Raw genomic sequence first — 19,548 nt, 5'->3', positions numbered from 1 at the left:
TTAGCAAAACTGATAGGAAGCGTACATGGCAACATGAATGGACATATGGCTGTGAAGAAGAATTCTCATCTCATGAGGGTCACTTCATATTTTTAAAGTTTAAATTAATTTAAAATTTAAATTCATACCTCAGGGTATAACTCCACACTTAATATGCAGCACAGGGAATCCTCCCTATACAGTGCTCTGTATGTGCTTTCTTGCGCCAGCAGAGATACTGTTTTTGGTCATTCCTAGTGAAGAAAGCCCTGACCTGGATAGCCTGATCTCATCAGATCTCAGAGGCTAAGCAGGGTAGGCCTTGGTGAGTATTTGGATGGGCAACCTCCAAGGAACACCAGGGTCGTGATGCGGAGGCGGGCAATGGCAAACCACCTCTGAATGCCTCTTGCCTTGAAAACCCTACAGGGTTGCCATAAGTCAGCTGTGACTTCATTGTTTAAATAATGTGTGTGGGGGGGTTGTTTGTTTTAATCTTTTTAAGATGTGATTTTGTTATGTGTGTTTTAATCTATTAGCCGCCTTGGGGGCCCTGATGAGGGCGGAAAGGCGGGGTATAAATCTCATACATACACACACACACAAGTACATGCACACTTTTTAGGGGAAAATGCCTGCAGTTACTAGATTGCATGAAAATTCAAAGCTAAGTTTGCCTTGGGATAAAGTTTGGAATGGCCTATCCAGTGTAGCCATGTGTATATGTTACGTACTAAGTGTAAAAAATCAAAACCCTCCCAAAGACAAGTATGAAAATATTTGCGGACAGGAGAACAAGGGCGGTAACTTGCAGTGTGGCTGTGACATGCTTTGAGTGACAGTTCCAAGTATAGTACACAGTGGCTGAGAGATGGGGTGGGTTTTTTCACCAGTGGTAGAGCCTCTGCTTGGCATGCAGAAGGTCCTAGGTTCAATCCCCAGCATCTCCAGTTAAAGGGATTAGGCAAGTAGGTGATGTGAAAGACCTCTGCTTGAGACCTTGGAGAGCCACTGCTGGTCTGAGTAGACAATACTGACTTCGATGGACGAAGTGTCTGATTCAGTATAAGGCAGCTTCATGTGTTCATATGTCCACCACAGAATATTCCGCAAGGGATAGTGTTGAAATGGTAGCAAAACCCGAGGAAGAAAGAGCAAGAGAGACTCAGGTTGGGGTGTAAAGGAGTCCTCATGAGAGTCGTAGGCATGGACAGTCTACAGATTCCCCGCAGTTTCCCGTTTCAAGTCCCCCATTATTCCCAAGGGTCCCCTGACCTTCAGTGTCCACTTTCTGGGGACGTGGGGCTGCAGTTGGAAAGGGGAGGTCAGGAAACCTCCATTCCCTGAACAGAACTCTACACAGTGTTTCTTGGATGGAACCCCCACAGTGAGCAGTCGTACCCAGCAGATTCCTAAGCAGAGGCCAAGGGAAGAAAAATAGTCTCGTGGGGTTAGATCCAGCTACTCCTTCTTTATGTGAGTAGAAAGGCACTTCCACTTGCATGAGAGAGCTGGTTTCCACCAATTCCCTTTTCCTTGGGGAGGGGCTGTGGCTCAGTGGGAGAGCATCTGCTTGGCATGCAGAAGGTCCCAGGTTCAATCCCCGGCATCTCCAGTTAAAGGGACTAGGCAAGTAGGTGATGCGAAAAACCTCAGCCTGAGACCCCGGGGAGCTGCTGCTGGTCTGAGTAGACAATACTGACTTTGATGGACCTAGGGTCTGATTCCGTATAAGGCAGCTTCATTTGTGTTCATGCGTGTTCCTCATCACACGTCCTACGCCATTCCGGGGTCCTCACGCCGTCAGGAATGCTTCTGCGGAAACAAAAGTTGGTGAAGGTTGGTGGCACCTCCAGAGCTCAGCTTGCGGCCCCTTCGGATCAAAGCCCCAAGTCTTTAGAAAAATGTAACGCTACATTGAAAATATGTTTGAGTTGTCGAAGGCACGGACTCTTAACTGAATATTTATGCTCCACCATGCTGTGTCGGCAAAGCACAGTCAAGTTTGTGAAGCGAAATAATTGGCAGAGGCACATTTGCTGTATGTCTCCTGACCATTTTTCTTTTCCCTCCGCACTTCTTCTTCACCAGCATTTGCTGGTTTATTTGTTTTCAGATGACAATGATATGGTGCAAAAGGCAGAGTCGTTTAAGTAATTGGATGTTATCTTCAAGGCGCTAAATAAACGGAGGGGGTTTTGTGCTGTTTTTTTGTGTGTCGCCCGTATGCAGAATTTGAAGTGGGGCACAGTTTCCGTTATTTGCATTAAAAGATGCTTAGGGTTCATTGATGGTAGAGATGCACATCGAAGCCAGGAAATTGATGGTGCTCTCTCGTCAGGCTTTAATGCATCATCACTTCTCTGGCATAGAGGAGGCGGCAGTGTGATTATTTGCATCCAGTTATATCAGGTCTTTGTTATGAGCAAGGCTTTAAATGTCTGACAGTAACCGGTTGAAAGGAAAAAAGGGATTTGGTTTTTACAAAGTATTGCCCGGTCTAATTAACTGCGTTTCTACTTGTTAGCAATCACGGGTCGCTGTTTGGAACCCACGGTGGCTTGGATCTCTGCTGCTCTCATGAATAATGTTTATTTGGAAGTGAGTTCCCGAAACAATTGATACGTCCTTGGAGATGCAACATGTTTGTCCGGGGTCATATCAGCTGTGGCCATGTTTGACCATTTGGATGTCCTGGGGAAAGCCTTTTTGGAAATTTTTAATAACAGTAAATGAGCCAGCATATCCTGTTCTTCATTCTTCTTCTTTTCCCCTTCTTTTTTGTGCTCTAAGACCACAACAACTGTGATTGTAATAAGAAGCACTGAGGAAAGCAAAGTCATCTCCCTAAATATGGGTTTTTAACAAGGGGGGAATTCCTCCCCCAGGGAGGAATTTTAGGGTCCTGGGGGGGGGGATTGGGACCACTTTTCAGTAAAGTGTGATGTCCTGTAGATTGTGTACAATCTGCAAAATTGTAGTTTATTGAATGTTGCAGATTAAATTAAAAACAAAGTTTATGACTATCTTGGGAAGGGGGGAATTATATTCTGAACAATGGTGAAAGGGAGGAATGAAGCAAAAAAGGTTGAGAACCACTGGAAGGAAGGAAGGAAGGAAGGAAGGAAGGAAGGAAGGAAGGAAGGAAACGTTTAGTAGCTGAGGTTGAGTTGCACATACTGTCCCTTTCTAGAGACAGGTCTTTTTGCTGATTGCTAGTTCTTCTCATTTCCCTCCCTTCTTAGCCAGCTGATTTATTTAAAGGTATATTCGCACTGGCCCATATGAAGTGCAGTGCTGCCTCCTTTCTGCTTATTGCAGACTGCGCCAATAATTCATTTTTTAGCTCATTAACTAAGAGGGTATGTGAGCAGCGGTCCTCCAGGGGATTGGAATGAGGCAAAGTGATCTAGTGCTGACAACTCTGCTCTTGGACTGGCCTTCCATTGGGAAAAAGAAATCTGAACCGAGATCAGCTGAGGATCCCAGAAACGAGGAGGTGGTGCACTTCGTGTGCCTTGATTTCTAGTGACTGTGAATCTGATGCCCTCCTGGAAACGCCTTAAGATTTCGGTCTACTGTATTTAATAATTTTTTAAAACTATCAGGCAAAAGTAGTTATCCTGTTGACTGTGTGTAGTAAGGAACTCCTTAGTAGCCATGTCCAGAAATACAGTCACTGTCATTAAATGACTGAACTACACTCTTCAAGATGAAGAAGAAGCAGAGTTGGTTTTTATATGCTGACTTTCTCTACCACTTATGGGAGACTCAAACCGGCTTACAATCACTTTCCCTTCCCCTCCCCACAACAGACACCCTGTGAGGTAGGTGGGGCTGAGAGAGCTCTGTGACTAGCCCAAGGTCAACCAGCTGGCTTCATGTGTAGGAGTGGGGAAAATAAACCAGTTCACCAGATTAGCCTCCGCAGCTCATGTGGAGGAGTGGGGAGTCAAACCCAGTTCTCCAGATCAGAGTCCACCGCTCCAAACCACTGCTCTTAACCACTACACCATGCTGGCTCTACACGACCGAAAAGTCCTTTGATAAAGAAATGTCTTGAAAGCTTCCTGAAAGGACCATGGCTTTTTTGTAGTGATACTCACCAGTACCTGGCCTGGATGGGCCAGGCTAGCCTGATCTCATCAGGTCTCGGAAGCTAAGCAAGGTCAGGCCTGCTTAGTACTACCAAGGTTACTACGCAGAGGCAGGAAGTGGCAAACCACCTCTCAGTGTCTCTTGCCTTGAAAAGCCTATGGGGTCACCATAAGTCGGCAGCAACTTGATGCCACTTTTCACCACCACCAGTCACCACTATCGAGTACCAACACCTTGTGTGGGGGGGGGCTCTCCCAAGTCCTCATAGGGGAGGTGGGAATCAGCTCAACATTACATATGAGAACTGACACTTTTTTCTTTTTTAACAAAAAAAGCACTAGAAAGGACAGTAGAGATGAGGCCTGTCATACAGTTTCAGGCGGGCTATTCTGAAGGGCTTCGCTATAGCTTGACCCTTTTTCTCAGAGTAGTCCAGCGATGCCATCCTAAGCAGAGTTGCCCCTTTCTAAGCCCATTGAGTTCACTGGACTTAGAAGGATGTTGATCTGCTTAGGAATGCGCTGCAAGACCCCTTAGCTGGTCAGTGAGGGATAGCTTTACCCCATCGAAACCATGACCATTACTAGGGTTACCAGCCTCCAGGTAGTAGCTGGAGATCTCCTGCTATTACAACTGATCTCCAGCCGATAGAGATCAGTTCACCTGGAGAAAAGGGCCGCTTTGGCAATTGGACTCTATGGCATTGAAGTCCCTCCCCTCCCCAAACTCCGCCTTCCTCAGGCTCTGCCCCAAAAGCCTAGCGAAGAGGGACCTGGCAATCCTAACCATTACCAACCAGCACAAGTTCTGTCTTGTCAGTTTCAGCTTGTTCCCTCCCATCTGCAGCCACAACTTCCTGGCAATGATGCCAGAGGGAGGGAGAGAGATGCTTTTGGAGGCTTAGCTGAAGAAATGTAGAGCTGATCACTAATTGGATGACACTCAGCTGTGGCTCTCAGTCCAAGTTGCAAGTCAGTATTAAACCTTACAAGCGAGATCAGGGACTCCTGCAGAACTTCAGAGTTTAGAGGTTGGCAGTGGCGCATCCAGTCTTTAAAGGGCCATTAGTTTCAATGGGTGTAGACCTGGCCCATAGAGTTCAAAGGCCAGGTCTTCCCATTGAAAAAAAATGACCTTTTAAAGCATAAAGGGCAGGCGCGTCACCAGCCAGCTCGGGGAGCACTCCCTCCCTATTCCCATATTATTGGGAGTGCTAATATTAGAATCAGTAATCATGTCAGGGAGGCAGGAGCAGTATTGGATATTGCTGCCCCAGTCTGATACCTGAAATATCAGACATTTTACCAAGTCAGCAGTATCCAGCTCCATGCCCACTGTGAGCACTGCTATTCCCCCAAACGTTTCTATTAGTGTCACTTCTGCAAAAACTACCCCAGTGCATTTTGGTGAGCTGTTCTGTGCAATTTGGGATTAGGTGGCTGTTTCCAAGTAATAACTTAAAGTCTGAGTGGCATTTTTAGCTCACCGGGGTGTTCAAAGCTACGTATCAGGCAAATCTTTAAAAGTGCTATCGAAAAACAACCATTAAGAAATGCAATAATTATAATTTGATCGTCTTTGTGTTTATTAGTGTTACGGTTTTGTTATCATGTTGTTTTTACTTTTGTCAGCCACCTCAAGAAGGTCTCTGGAGTGGTGGCACATTACATTTTATAAATGAATATGATTGATACACGATACTTTATCATCTCTTGTGGTTCGGCAATGTATAAATTTTAAGTGGCATCATTATATACTATCGTTATTATGCAATTGTGGCCATGTTAGTTTTCATAGAATACAACATTAAGAAGCCCTGGCCAGGATGGCCCAGGCTAGCCCAATCTTGTCAGCTCTCAGAAGCTAAGCAGGGTGGGAGACCACCAAAGAAGTCCTGGCATGCTATGGAGAGGTAGGCAAAGGCAAACCACTTATGGGTTGCCATAAGTCAGCTGTGACTTGATGGCACTTTCCACTCCCAATATTAAGAAAATTCAGGGTTTTTTTAGACTAATGTTTTATCTGCAAATCAAAAGTTTTCTTAGATTTTTAACTACCTCATCAGTTGCTAGTGGGGCTTGTTAGTTTGTAGTTCACAGTCCCATGAGAACCTGATGAAGAAGGTAAGAATTGCACTATGCAGTTCTATGGAGCACTACAGTGGGCTTTGACTGGAATCACTGCACAGGGTTGCATTGTAGTCATTAATCTAAAATAGGGGCCCCCAACATAGTGTCCATGAGCACCGTGAAGAAGAAGAAGAGTTGGTTTTTATATGCCGACTTTCTCTACCACTTAAGGGAGAATCAAACTGGCTTACAGTCACCTTCCCCTCCCCACAACAGACACCCTGTGAAGTAGGTGGGGCTGAGAGAGCTCTAAGAGAGCTGTGACTAGCCCAAGGCCATGCAGCTGGCTTCAGGTGAAGGAGTGGGGAAACCATCCCAGTTCACCAGATTAGCCTCTGCCACTCGTGTGGAGGAGTGGGGAATCAAACCCAGTTCTCCAGATCAGAGTACACCGCTCCAAACCACCGCTCTTAACCACTACACCACGCTGCCTGCTGACATTTTTCCTGTTGCCAGGTGGGGCTTTTGCCCAGCAAGACTTCTGATTCGCTGAGCCTGGTTCCACTATGTCCCTTCCTCCAGATCACTTGCTTTCTCTCCCACTGTCTTCAGTTCTCTCAAAGCTCTGTTCCAGATCCCCCACCGCCAACAGCAGCATATTCCCCCTCCATTTTGCTCCTAACCACCACCACCACCCCCGGCAACCTCTCTCATCTGTTCCTTCTGAAGCTTCCAACACCGGCATCCCTTAGTCCTTTTCCTTCCTGCTTGGACTAGCTATAGTCTAGGAATTATTTGATTTCATTGCGTTTGCAGATTTGTATAACCCTTGTGACATCTTGGGGGGCACAGCATTTTTTAAAACAGCCCTTCTTCCCTTTCTGTCTCTTGCTGTACACAATTTTATGTTCTTATGTTCTGTCTCACACGTACACACCCTCCTCTTCAATATCATCCCAAGTATGTACCCGTGTATACATAGACCCAGGATCCCAAACCAGAGTTAGGCAGTATGAAGGCCACACAGAAAGTATCTCCCCCACCCCCCGGCTTCCCAGTAACAGTCTCCTAATGTGACCTATACAGGATGGAACCTAAAGGAGCCCGTCCTTGTGTAGAAGGTAACTCCAGCTAACAGAACAGTCCTAGTTCTAGAGCAGTGGTTCCCAAAGTGGGCGGGGGGCGGTGGAATTACCTAGGGGGGCACTAAGGGGCAAGGGGGCAGCAGGGGGCGCTAGAGGTGGGGCTCTTCAACTGTTGTGTTCACTAATTTACAATAGATCAAGCTATGGCACCATGCTGGCAAATTTGGTGGAAACTATCAGAATCTTTTTCCAGACTTTGAAGAGCTGGTACCACTGGATCAAGTTCATCAGTTTGTTGAATACATTTCAACTAAAAAGTTTTAATTTGATTTTGAATAGATGTGCAATTAATTGTTACTTGTTTTGATATTTCATTGTTATTATCTTCTTTAGTGTGTCATGCCAACCCCTATTTTGAATCATGCTTTTTATAAGATAGGGTAGGGGGTGCTGGGGTTGAGTTTGTGGAACCAAGGGGGTGGTGGCCTGAAAAGTTTGGGAACTACTGGTTTAGAGTATTGTATGAGAAATGTAGAAGCGGAAATGCTGTTCAACTTGCACAGGAGCTGTTTCAGTGGGAATTGGAACTCAGGCCTTCCTGCTCCTAGTCCGACACAGGCGCTGATTTTCTGATAGGTTATCTTAGAATGGTGTTAGGCTCCTTTGCACTTCCCTCCCCTCCCTTTTTTGTCTTTTCCAGCTGCTGAGCCTCTGGCAGATAGCAGAAAGGCTCTACCTTTCTCTGCGGTTGCAGGCGCTAACACTTTACGCTAGGAGATGCCATTCCTTTGTGTTCTCAGGTTTAGTAACCAACACCTCCTTCCGCTGTTGCTGCTTGCAAAAAATATGGAATCAAGTGGATTCTTGTACTGATCCTTGAGGAGCTTCCTTGGTTAAATCCTCTATCTTGAAACTTTTTCTGTTAGTCTAATTTAATTTCAGCCTTCCGTGTTCAGTTTGCATGTTCTACTTCCGTTTCTGTCCTTTTCACATTTCAATAATTCCTGCATGGATCATGTATGTGTTTCGGAATTGAAGGCTACAATCCTAAAAAACCCTTTCCTGAGAGTAAACCCTGCTGAATAGACCTGAGTAGGATTCTGGGTAGCTGTCTGTATTTGAGAACTATTTAAGATGTTTAAGAAACAATAACTGATGTCTTCAGTTAGTACTAATAGAGAAGATATGATATACTTTTTCCTGCATGAATAACAGCTAATTTTAAGACATCCTAGTGAACATCTCTGAGTAGTCATTTCTTTTCTCTAACCCAGTGCTAAAGTTGTTTTCACAGTCTTGTCATTCAGTTCTTTGAAACCAAAGTTTTCCAAACAATCCAAAGTTGTGGCTGTCTTTTTCATTATATACATTTTTAAAATCCTGTTTTGAAGAGTTTTCAAGTGCTTTTCTTGTGTACAGTAAATTTTGCAAAGGGCGTGACGTTAGCAAATTTTGTCTATAAAAGTATCCAGAAAGGTTATGCTAAGGTCACCCTCCGCTCGCCAGGAAGTGATGCAAAACTAATCCAGATTTACTTTGTAAAGGACCTGTTTACATAAGCATTTGAAAACAGATTAAAGTTAACCTGACACTACATTACTTGGGAATGGGTTAAGCCTTGCTGAAAAACCTCAAAAGACCATTTCTGTTTGTGCTTGAAGGAGTAAGCCCCGAGCATTACCACACTTCCTTGCTTGACGCTGAAGTATCTCTCTGTTTGAAGACATTACCACAATGATTGACTGTCCAAGGACATCCTCCAAAGTAAACTCACCCCAGGTCAATGCGCTGCAAGCATACCTGGGGGTAGGGTTCTTATGAAATATTGTGAAATCTTAATGATTACTACATACAATTCGTTTTTGTTTTATACTGCATACATTGGATGAGAAACCTATGAAGAATCTAGAGAGTTCAAACATCATTCATGGACTCGTAAGCTTTCACATGGGATGTTTTCAGCTTCCCGATCGAATGCATAAAATGGGGCTAGAAATACTGACGTTAGTTGAGAAGGCCCTGACATTTGAACTAGTTCATCAATTCTATGAAAGAAAAATTAAGTGTTCATTTAGGTTTTTTTTTAAATGACCCTCTTTAGCCATCATGGGTTTTCAGTTAAGCTGAATTCACTTCTGAAGGCAGAACAACGTCCTTTTCTCCTGTCTTTTAAATGCAACATGACATAGATCTTTGTGTTGGTAAACGGGTCACATTATTGTCTTGACTTGTAAGTATAACAAAACGAAATATGAAGCTTCCTATGTAACTTTCAGAAGTATGTATGTATGCGCCGTCAAGTCGCAACTGACTAATGGTGACCCCATCAAGGAGATTTCAAGGCAAGTGAGAAGCAGAGGTGGTTTGCCATTGCCTTCCTCTGCAGAGTCTTCCTTGGTGGTCCCCCAGCCAAGTACCAACGCTGCTTAGCTTCCAAGATCGGGCTATACAATACCTTTCCACATGCCCTTTCAGACTTATACCATCATGTTTTTATCCCACTATACCTCCACCAAGTTCAAGGCAACATGCATAGTTCTCCCCTCCTTCTTATCCTTAAAACAACCCTGTGAGGTAGGCATTGCTGAGACAGTGACTGGCCCAAAGTCACCCAGTGAGCTTCATGGCTGAGTGAGAATTTCTCCAGGTCCAAACCACTGCTACACTAAAGGTAAAGGTAATGGTAATCCCCTATGCAAGCACTGGGTCATTACTGACCCACGGGGTGACGTCACCTCCCGACGTTTACTAGGCAGACTATGTTTATGGGTGGTTTGCCATTGTCTTCCTCAGTTGTCAACACTTTACCCCCAGCAAGCTGGGCACTCCTTTTACTGACCTCGGAAGGATGGAAGGCTGAGTCAACCTTGAGCCGGCTACCTGAAACCTACGCTGGCTCTCTCCAAAGAATCGCAGGGCTGTGGGACCAGTCAACAGAGCTTGTGTCTTTCTTCCGATCCATCAGTGAGGCTTCACATGTGAATTTTTCTCTACAATTATATACGCTGGTTCTATGAGAAAGGAAACTCTATGCATAGGGCAGACCGTTGTGGGAGAGTCTCTTGGGCGAGATGTCATTGGCCACTGCTTCACAAGTGTGCACCCAGCAAAATCCTAGATGTTTTTTCTCTATTCCAGCTGTATTATTGCATAGAGGATGACATGTTTCACTTTATTTCATTTATTTATACGATATGATTCAGTCACATGCATTCGTCTTGCTATGTTACATTTTCATAACCAGGGAGAAAAATTTGTAGGAGCACTTTTATAAAATGGGAAACACACTCACTGTAGCTGCCACAGTGGCTTGTATGCAGAGATGGCCGTGTCTGATAAGTGGTGCGTGGCCCATGTCTGTGTTCTCATCTCTTTGCATCATAAATCTACCCCGTTGTTGTAACATCTACTCCGCTTGTGTCTCAAAAGTCATGGAGTAGCAGTACACTCCATCAGCTGCAACATTGGTCTCCCATTTTACCCAAGTCCAGGTAGCATTCTGATAATAATGGCCACCATTAAGCAAAATGTTCCTTAAAAAAAATGCTAACAATAGAATGTTCTCTTTCTGGTCCAGTCCATATGATACATATTAGCCCAAATAATCTGCAAAACCAGGTTGTTCCTGCATTTCAGTGGCCCCGCAGAAGGACGGACAGAGCTGGCCCCGAATGACGTCTATGTTTGCTTCTCTAGGGAAGAAAAAGAGCACTGGATCCGGGCGAAATACGAGCAGAAGCTCTTCCTTGCTCCACTGCCATGCTTAGAGCTTTCCTTGGGGCAGCACTTGCTACGAGCAACGGCAGAGGAGGACTTGCGGACTGTCATCCTCCTCCTGGCACACGGGTCACGAGAGGAAGTGAACGAGACTTGCGGAGATGGGGACGGGCGTTCAGCCTTACATTTGGCTTGCAGGAAAGGAAACGTCATGCTGGTGCAGCTCTTGATTTGGGTAAGTGCCCGCTCCATGGACTGAGTCATATTGGCCTCATTTGATTGTCACTGTGTTGTAGCCGCTCTGTGATGCATTCGTAGATGACTGGCTCTTCCAACTGGGCCTGCCTCAAACCCCAAATGATTTTTCATTTGTTAACATGATCCCAAAGCCTTATCAGCTCTGTCACGCTCATAAGTAGTTTACAAAGGAAAGGCCTTAAAAGATTTCACTTAGAACTTTGGGGCATTTGGGACGACAGTGCTAGGTCTCACCTGCCAGTTTGACTGGACTGGGAAGGGTCAGACCTAGGATGCAGAAAATGGATCCATGATTGAGTTAAAACCCAGAGTAAGGAGCTTGTGTAACATTCCCTGTCTTCATCTCAGCTCTGTCTAGGTCTCTGTGTAGGTAGCCTGGAAAGAAGGTGGTTAAGGGGAGGCATGATAGAGGTCTATAAAATTATGCACGGTTTGGAGAGAGTGGACAGGGAGAAGCTTTTCTCCCTCTCATAATACTAGAATGCGGGGTCATCTGCTGAAGCTGGAGGGTGAGAGATCCAAAACTGATAAAAGGAAAAATTTCTTTACACAATGCATAGTTAAATTGTGGAACTCCCTGCCCCAGGATGTGGTGATGGCTGCCAACTTGGGAGGCTTTAAGAGGGGAGTGGACATGTTCATGAAGGAGAAGGCTATTCATGGCTGCTAGTCAAAATGCATACTAGTCATGATGCATACTATTCTCTCCAGGATCAGAGGAGCATGCCAAATATATTTGCTGCATTGGAACCTAGGCAGGCGAATGCTGCTGTAGTCGTCTTGTTTGTGGGCTTCCTAGAGGCACCTGGTTGGCCACTGTGTAAACAGACTGCTAGACTTGATGGGCCTTGGTCTGATCCAGCATGGCTTTTATTATTTTCTTTTTCCTTGTATTCTATGTATTTCTGGCCATAAATGAGGGCAGAGCTGGCAACGTTGTGTGTTCTTTCCCACAGTACGGTGTTGACATTATGGCCCGCGATGCCCATGGAAACGGAGCCCTGGCCTACGCCAGGCAGGCCTCGAGCCAGGAATGCGTGGACATCCTCCTGCAGTATGGCTGTCCCGACGAGCGCTTTGTTCTCATGGCCACCCCCAATTTATCTCGGAAGAACACTAACAGGAACAACAGCAGCGCGACCAGAATGCCCTCCATCATCTGAAGGATCCGATGACTCGTTTTTTGTGGCACGGCCTAACATCCGCGGCCCTTTGATTATGCGTAACCTTCACAACTGAGGTTCTGTGAGTCGATAAAATATGCCTTCTCCTTTTCTCTCCAGTCCTCGCTTTCTCCAGGGGGAAACAAATTGCCGGGTTCTTGTAAAAGAGACCAGAAGGAGAAAAGAGGAATTGCAGAAACCATTTGTTTTAATAAAAAGATCTTGACTGATGAAACTAAAAAAAGGGGGGGAGGGTAAGACAAAGAGACATCATGGAGTCACTAATTATAGCACATGGCCAGGGCCCGTTGGACTGGATGTCTGCCGGCAGGGACCTCTGGCTGGCATAGCATGAGAGTCACTGGCTGGGAACAGCGGGCGGAAGAAGAAGGAAAAAAAAGAGACCAGGAATTGTAACTTTTCATAACTGACAGTTAAGCACATCGGTACATTTCACCTCTACCAAACTGAACCACTTGGATTTCATTCGCTTTTCCGAAGAGCTTGACGGCATAAATCAGGAGCAAGCGCAGAGTTTGTCAGGTTTGAAGCTCCTATGATGGTATGTGTCAAATCAGTTGTAGCTAATCTGTCCAGGGAGAATACTGGCTTCATTACACATCTATAGTTGAGTTCTTCCAGCATTACTGCTGTTTAATAGAACATGATTAGTCATCACGGAGAAAAAAGCATATTAGCTGAGGAGGTAGTTACACGGCAACGCTTCAGTGATTGCTTCGATGTGATTGCAATATTCTTAGAAGCATCAGATTATCCCAGACATGTTCTTTCAAGCCCTTGGAGTCCTCCTTTCTAAATTCACTGTCATAATTTAGTATCTGTTTAATTTTTCAGTCCAAAGAGAGGAAATCAGTTGCTTGAGTATTATTTGACTGTAGCTTTCCTCGATGTAAAAACAAGATGGGGGAAAAATAAATAAGAATAGCTGTGAGATGCACACAAAAAAAGAAAAGGAACAATGAATACAGCTAAGGGGAAAAATAATCCGCGTACATTTTTGAAACAAATTGCATAAAATGTGTTTGCTTTTTTAATAGTCATGAGAAATAACATTGAGTCACTTTCGCCAGGTTTAAACATGTTCTGTTTTGGGTCATTCATGTGGTGCGTTGCCTAAGTTATACTGATTTTGTATCGTGTCTTTTAGGTTATATGTATGTGAAAATCTATTGGAATTTTTTTAAATGTTCATAAATATGTATTGATTTTTTTTGGAAGGCAAATACACTTTTGTTAATTTATAAACTGTAATTGATGTGAAATAACGTGCAGATAGTTAGGATCTAAGGGATCACAGATCATAATGACAGATCATGGAAACATTCCCACCAGAGAAATAGATTTTTATTCCTTCGATGAAGAGCATATCTGACTAAGACGTTGGCGCGTGTTTACAGTGTAAGGAAATATGGTTTGGGAGAATGGGCCATTGTCTTCCAGAAGCACAAACATCTTTTATTGTAAGTTTTGTGATGCTGCTGCAGATGGCGACTGGGCATTGTATGCAAGAATCAAGGTGTGTGGGTTGGTTTTGTTGCTTGTCGGATTTCTAATTTTAGCCTGAGGTTCATCCTCTTCAAAGCGTACGTGGCTAGTTGTACTCCGAAGTGGATCTCTGTAGAATGAGCTAACTGCTAGGAAGGGCTTTGGGACTTCATTTGACATGCCAGTTACAGCTTTGATATTTTGGTAGCACAGTACTGCTTACTTCGTGGGCTGCGTCTCTAGTTCTGAATCGCAAGGTATGGTGTAGGAGGAAAAAGGTATGTTGCAGTGGATGAGTATTCACTAAAAAACTTGAGCTGAAATAGATTCCAATGAAGAATTCTTTTAAGCAAATGAGGTGCAAGAGAAACAAGGATTTTTCTATCTGCCAGCCTTTAACAGCCCGATGGTGTTCTGCTACTTAGGACTATGCATTTCTCATGAAGGAAAAATAAACCGGGGCGGGGGGGGGAAACAAAGTGTGGAATTAAATATACATGGAGAAGACTGGAAGCTCAACTTTCGAAGTGTTTTTTGGCAACATGAGAAAGGTCTCACTTGGGGTACCTACCAAGACAGAGAAGTCTTAAGAGCGTACACTCCAGTACATTAGATGATCGGATTTTCCTGGCCTTATCTTGGCATGTATTGATTAGCTCCGTTAGCATTTAGATAAATTAAAAAGCCCCTTTTTTCCTGGTAATTTCACGGCACAAATTTGCATTGGTGGCTTTGAAGCAGATACTGATTTCAATGTAGCAGCCTCATCTTCTTTCATGCTCGCCAGTGTTCTTAGGTGGCCTCGTTGCCATCTTCATTGGAACACCGTTTTTCCACTTTGGGATGGAGGGAGGAACAGTGAACTTGTTTGGACCTATTCCTGATTTTTTGTCTTAGCAGGTCAGTGAAGCAAGGCGTGAGGAATTTCTTTTAGAGAGAGCCAGGTGATACCTTCTCCTTGACTTTGTTTGGGTGCTCTCAAACATAATTCTACTGAAGCACCTGCAGGCTGATAAGAGCTTATTTCATTTTGGCCTGAGGTTTGGGAAGTAGGGTTGCCAGCTCCCTCTTCACCACCAGCAGGAGGTTTTTGGGTGGAGCCTAAGGAGGGCGGGGTTTGGGGAGGGGAGGGACTTCAATGCCATAGAGTCCAATTGCCAAAGCGGCCATTTGCTCCAGGTGAACTGATCTCTATCGGCTGGAGATCAGTTGTAGCAGGAGGAGATCTCCAGCTAGTACCTGGAGGTTGGCAACCCTGTTGGGGAGTGACAGGACCATTTGCATTTGCCCTTCCCCATCGCAGCTGCAAAACCTTCTTTGAAAATCAGATCTCAGAGTGGAAATATTTCCGAACTCTTAACAACTTTTAACTACATTATGCTTTCTTTCACTAAATTCAGCTACTCCTGTAGTCGCCTTTTCAATAATCACTGAAAAGTTTTTGTAGTATGAGATACTCCAGGCGGTTGAAAAATAAAGGCTCAGTTTTACAAGAAACATCCACATGCAAACAAGCTACATTCCACCATGTTTATGTAAGTCCATTGTAAAACTCCAAAATCTTACTGGTTTTGAAGAATATTTATGGTAGTGATATACTTGAGGGGTCATAGAAAAATGTAACAGGTTTGACAAGCCTTTCCTTGTAGGGTAGCTAAGTTGTTAGCATAGTTGCTTGGACTAACAGCGCTTTCCTAGACTGACTGGCAAGAGCAGGATGTTTCCATGCTCTGATACATCGTCGGGTAGTCGAGCAGTCTCAGGGTATCTGCTTCTAGAGAGGTCTCTCCCCGCAGGAGATGTTCAGATCATGTCCGCTCACATCTTAGCTTTCATTCAGAGAGAAGGAGCTGTTCACTTGTATGTGAGTGAGACAGCAGTGGTCTGGACATATTTAAACAGATGTAATATCTTACTAGCCATATTATTTTATGCTGTTTGTAGCCACTGCTTCCAGGGTGGATTTGATTTAAATCAAATCTATTTAAATCATTAGTCAGTAAGACTAGATTTGATCATGGTTTTCTACATAAGCAGCACTTCTCATGATGTTGTTTCATTCGGGCCACCAGGCATTGCATTTCTTTGTTGCGGTGTTTGCATTTTGCACGCATCCCTGCCTTACCCATAGGCAGAGGAACATCATTAAAATATTCCCAAACTGGGTCTCTTTTACGGCCTGCTGTAATTATATAGTTTCTCCTCCAGGGAGAGAATAATATGATAGACCTCAGGCTATACACACAAAGATCCCAAGATTTGTGGAGTATTCTGCTCAAAAGGTTTCACTTTCATTTTTACTGCTTGCCCCTCCCTTCTCACACTTAGCTCCTTGTGCAGATCTATTCCACTCCAAACGATCTTCTATTAATTGAACTTCTTGAAATTTAGCACTTAAGAGGTAAGAAGTTGATTCTGTGTACATAGATTTGCAAAGGAACTATGGGATTAAGGTCTTTATCTGAACTGTATGTTTCTTTTATAACATTTTTGCTGTGAAGAAGAGACATGTTATCTCTGGAAACACAAAATCACAGTTTTGAGAACTGCAAAACCAAGCATGTGCGATAATATCTTCTAGACAGAAAAATTGCCCAGAATAATCTGACAGAAACCTCTGGAAGAGCATGACATTGTGAACGGATTAATGGAATTCATTTACCAAAAAAATTAAACATTGCATGACAATACAGCCTCATGCTACATAATTAAAAACGAATCCTTATTTCATGATGAATAACCTTTGGACTATAATGTATCTTAAATAGAAAACTATAGATAGATTTTTTTCCCTCAAAAAGCATTTTGTGTTTAAAAATCAGGTTCAGATTTTAAAAATCCGCTTTAAATTTTAACAATATGATTTTTTTTTTAAATTAACCATTGATTTTTATCCAGCCTGACTGCTTCCTCCCTTACCTCCGCATGGGAATGTACACCAGAAGTAAGATGTCATCTTAATTAGCAAGAGTAATATAAACTGACACTTTAGAAGTTGCTCAGCATTTACACGTGTGGGTCACTCAAAGTTGTTTAAAAGCTGTAAGGTACTGCAAACATACTGCTTTGATGTTGATCTTCACCAACCAGCGGAAGGTGATATAATCACCACTTCATGTCTTGATCTTTGCTAGCTTTTGCACAGTTCACCAAGTACATTTGGTTCTGGAGAAGAGCCACTTGAACGTATGAAGCTGCCTTATACTGAATCAGACCCTTGGTCCATCAAAGTCAGTATTGTCTACTCAGACCAGCAGCGGCTCTCCAGGGTCTCAGGCAGAAGGTCTTTCACATTACCTACTTGCCAGGTCCCTTTAACTGGAGATGCCGGGGCTTGAACCTGGGACCTTCTGCATGCCAAGCAGATGCTCTACCGCTGAGCCATGGCCCTTCCCCTCCCACTTACAGTTAGAATCAACTTACATATTAATTAAAGTTTCTTTCTGCATTTAAAAATACATAATTAACAGTTCTATGCTGAGCAGAGTTGTACCCTTCTAAGCCATTGAGTTCAATAGATGTAGGAGGCTGTAACACTTCTGTAAAAATATTTTATTTGTGTCTATATGAACCCTTCCTAGTTCTTTTTTATCCCCAGGATAAATTATGTACTTGCATTATTTATATTTTCTCAATGTTCTCCATAGTTCATAAATTTATCAGATGTCCAGTGAGAACTTATTTCAGTTAAAACTGGGAAATTGTTGTCACAAAACACTTTTGGGAATGAATTAGTACGCTGCTAACATTGCTTCTTAGCTCCAGCTAAGAACAGCATAAGGGAGACAGATTTTCAAAACAGGCATATCACTCTTTCTTAACTCTTGCACTTATATTATTACTTTCCCTTTGTTAGCTACATTTTCTTTTAAGGAACACAGCCAGTTCACTAAAATGACGATGCCCTCTGGTTATATGTGCCAATTAAAATGTGGTTAAAATCCTGTCAATAAGAAAACAAAACTAATCATCTGGAGAGCAAGACCTTTCTTGGAACTTTGTCTAACAACTTTCCTTTAATTCCTAACTCCTGGTCTGGTGTTTCCATTACATACAGGGCTAGTTATTGGCTGATGCTTGACTATGGAGATTGGGTTACCAGCATCCCAAGGCAAGACCCCCCAGAAAGCTCTGTATTCATTGAAGGTATACAGCGACCGCATGTGCTTCCAAATGATACCCTCCACATCTGGTCCCCCACAGATAGACAGCTTGGACTGCAACCATGCCAGTCAGAAAGCACAGTAGAACCTACATACAAAGCCGAGAAGACAACTCAGCAACGTGAGCCATAGCACAGTCTGTCCGTTACATTATAGGGTCAAAAATTAAGCATTTGGGGAAGAATCTGCCCAACTGAAAGAGGATGATGAACACTGAGACAGTGACTTGTCACAAAGACAATAAGCGAATCCATGGCAGAAGAAGTCAGGACACGGACAGAGCAGATAACTCGAGAAACTGAGCCAAGCCAGACTACAGATCAGATTACATGGTCCGTGAGTATTATATGGTGAAGGAATTAAGCATGAAGGAAACAATGAACTTTCTGCTCGTCCGCCTCGCATAATGACATACACACTCCACACAAGTCCCAGACACCCAGTTTTCTCTTTTCCTTAGAAACACGCTCACAAGAACACGCACACAATGAGCTCGTCGGTGGCCACTGTACTGAGTAGCACGTGGACCTGTATTGCTGCCACATATCCTTTATTTCCTTTATTCTGTTCTTTATGCTCACGGACCAACAGGTCATAAGCAAAACAAATTCAATAATACAGAAATGACCACTACTCACTACAAGGGGCATAAGCACCCTTATTCCCCCACCCAGAGCAGTTCTGAGCAGACAAGGCAAGCTCCTCTTGGCTGCTGCTCCTGGCAGGAGGTGAGGTGCCCACACTCTTCTGTCTCCGTCACCCTACCCAGCATGAGTATGTGGATAACATATGTATGGAAGTGCCGTCAAGTTGCAACCAACTATGGTGACCCCAGCAGGGAAATTTCAAGGCAAGGGAGAAGCTGAAGTGGTTTGCCATTGCCTTCCTCTGCAGAGTCTTCCTTAGTGGTCTCCCATCCAAGTACAGACCCTCCTTAGCTTCCAAGATCTGACGAGATTGGGCGATACCATGCCACCTTCCTTCTGTGCATAATAAACACATGTGTAGAACAACCCTTTTAAAAATAGTAAGCACGAGATAGTCAGAACTGGGTATCCTAGGACAGCCCCAATCCATTGGCAAACACTATATAGGGATGAGCAGGAATTTCAGATCTGCCAGAGATAGCTAGGGAATCAAAGGGCCTTTTTTGCGCCAGACTCAAATAGAAAAATATTTGGTTTTTATATGCCAACTTTCTCTACCTTTTAAGGAGAATCAAACCAGCTTACAATTACTTCTCTTCTTCTCCCCACAACAGGCACCTTGTGAGATAGGTGAGGCTGAGAGAGCTCAAAAAGAACTGTGAGTTGCCCAAGGTCACCCAGTAGGATGTGTAGGAGTGGGGAAACCAACCCAGTTCACCAGATTAGAGTCCACAGCTCATGTGGAGGAGTGGGGAATCAAACCCAGTATTCCAGATTAGAGTCTGCTGCTCCTAACCACTGCTTTTAACCACTACCTCATGCGGGCTTCTTGTAAGATAGATGGGGCTGAGAGAGTTCAGAGA

At 43.9% G+C, this 19,548-nt stretch overlaps 1 protein-coding gene across 3 annotated transcripts in view; it reads left to right on the top strand.

Moving 5' to 3' along the window:
- Positions 1–12,374, top strand: part of AGAP1 (ArfGAP with GTPase domain, ankyrin repeat and PH domain 1) — a 355,259-nt gene extending 342,885 nt beyond the window's left edge. For all 3 annotated transcript variants that reach the window (XM_056856130.1, XM_056856129.1, XM_056856128.1), the window contains 2 exons: positions 10,928–11,183; positions 12,163–12,374. In XM_056856130.1, coding sequence (XP_056712108.1) covers positions 10,928–11,183; positions 12,163–12,369 — 463 coding nt within the window. In that variant the 3' untranslated portion in view covers positions 12,370–12,374. The remainder of the gene's footprint in view (positions 1–10,927; positions 11,184–12,162) is intronic.
- The last annotated feature ends 7,174 nt before the right edge of the window (positions 12,375–19,548 follow it).

This window comes from Euleptes europaea, chromosome 10 (assembly GCF_029931775.1).
Source record: "Euleptes europaea isolate rEulEur1 chromosome 10, rEulEur1.hap1, whole genome shotgun sequence".
Lineage (NCBI taxonomy): Eukaryota > Metazoa > Chordata > Lepidosauria > Squamata > Sphaerodactylidae > Euleptes > Euleptes europaea.
Note: the sequence above shows the minus strand (reverse complement) of the source record. Positions and strands in the feature narration are given on the sequence as shown.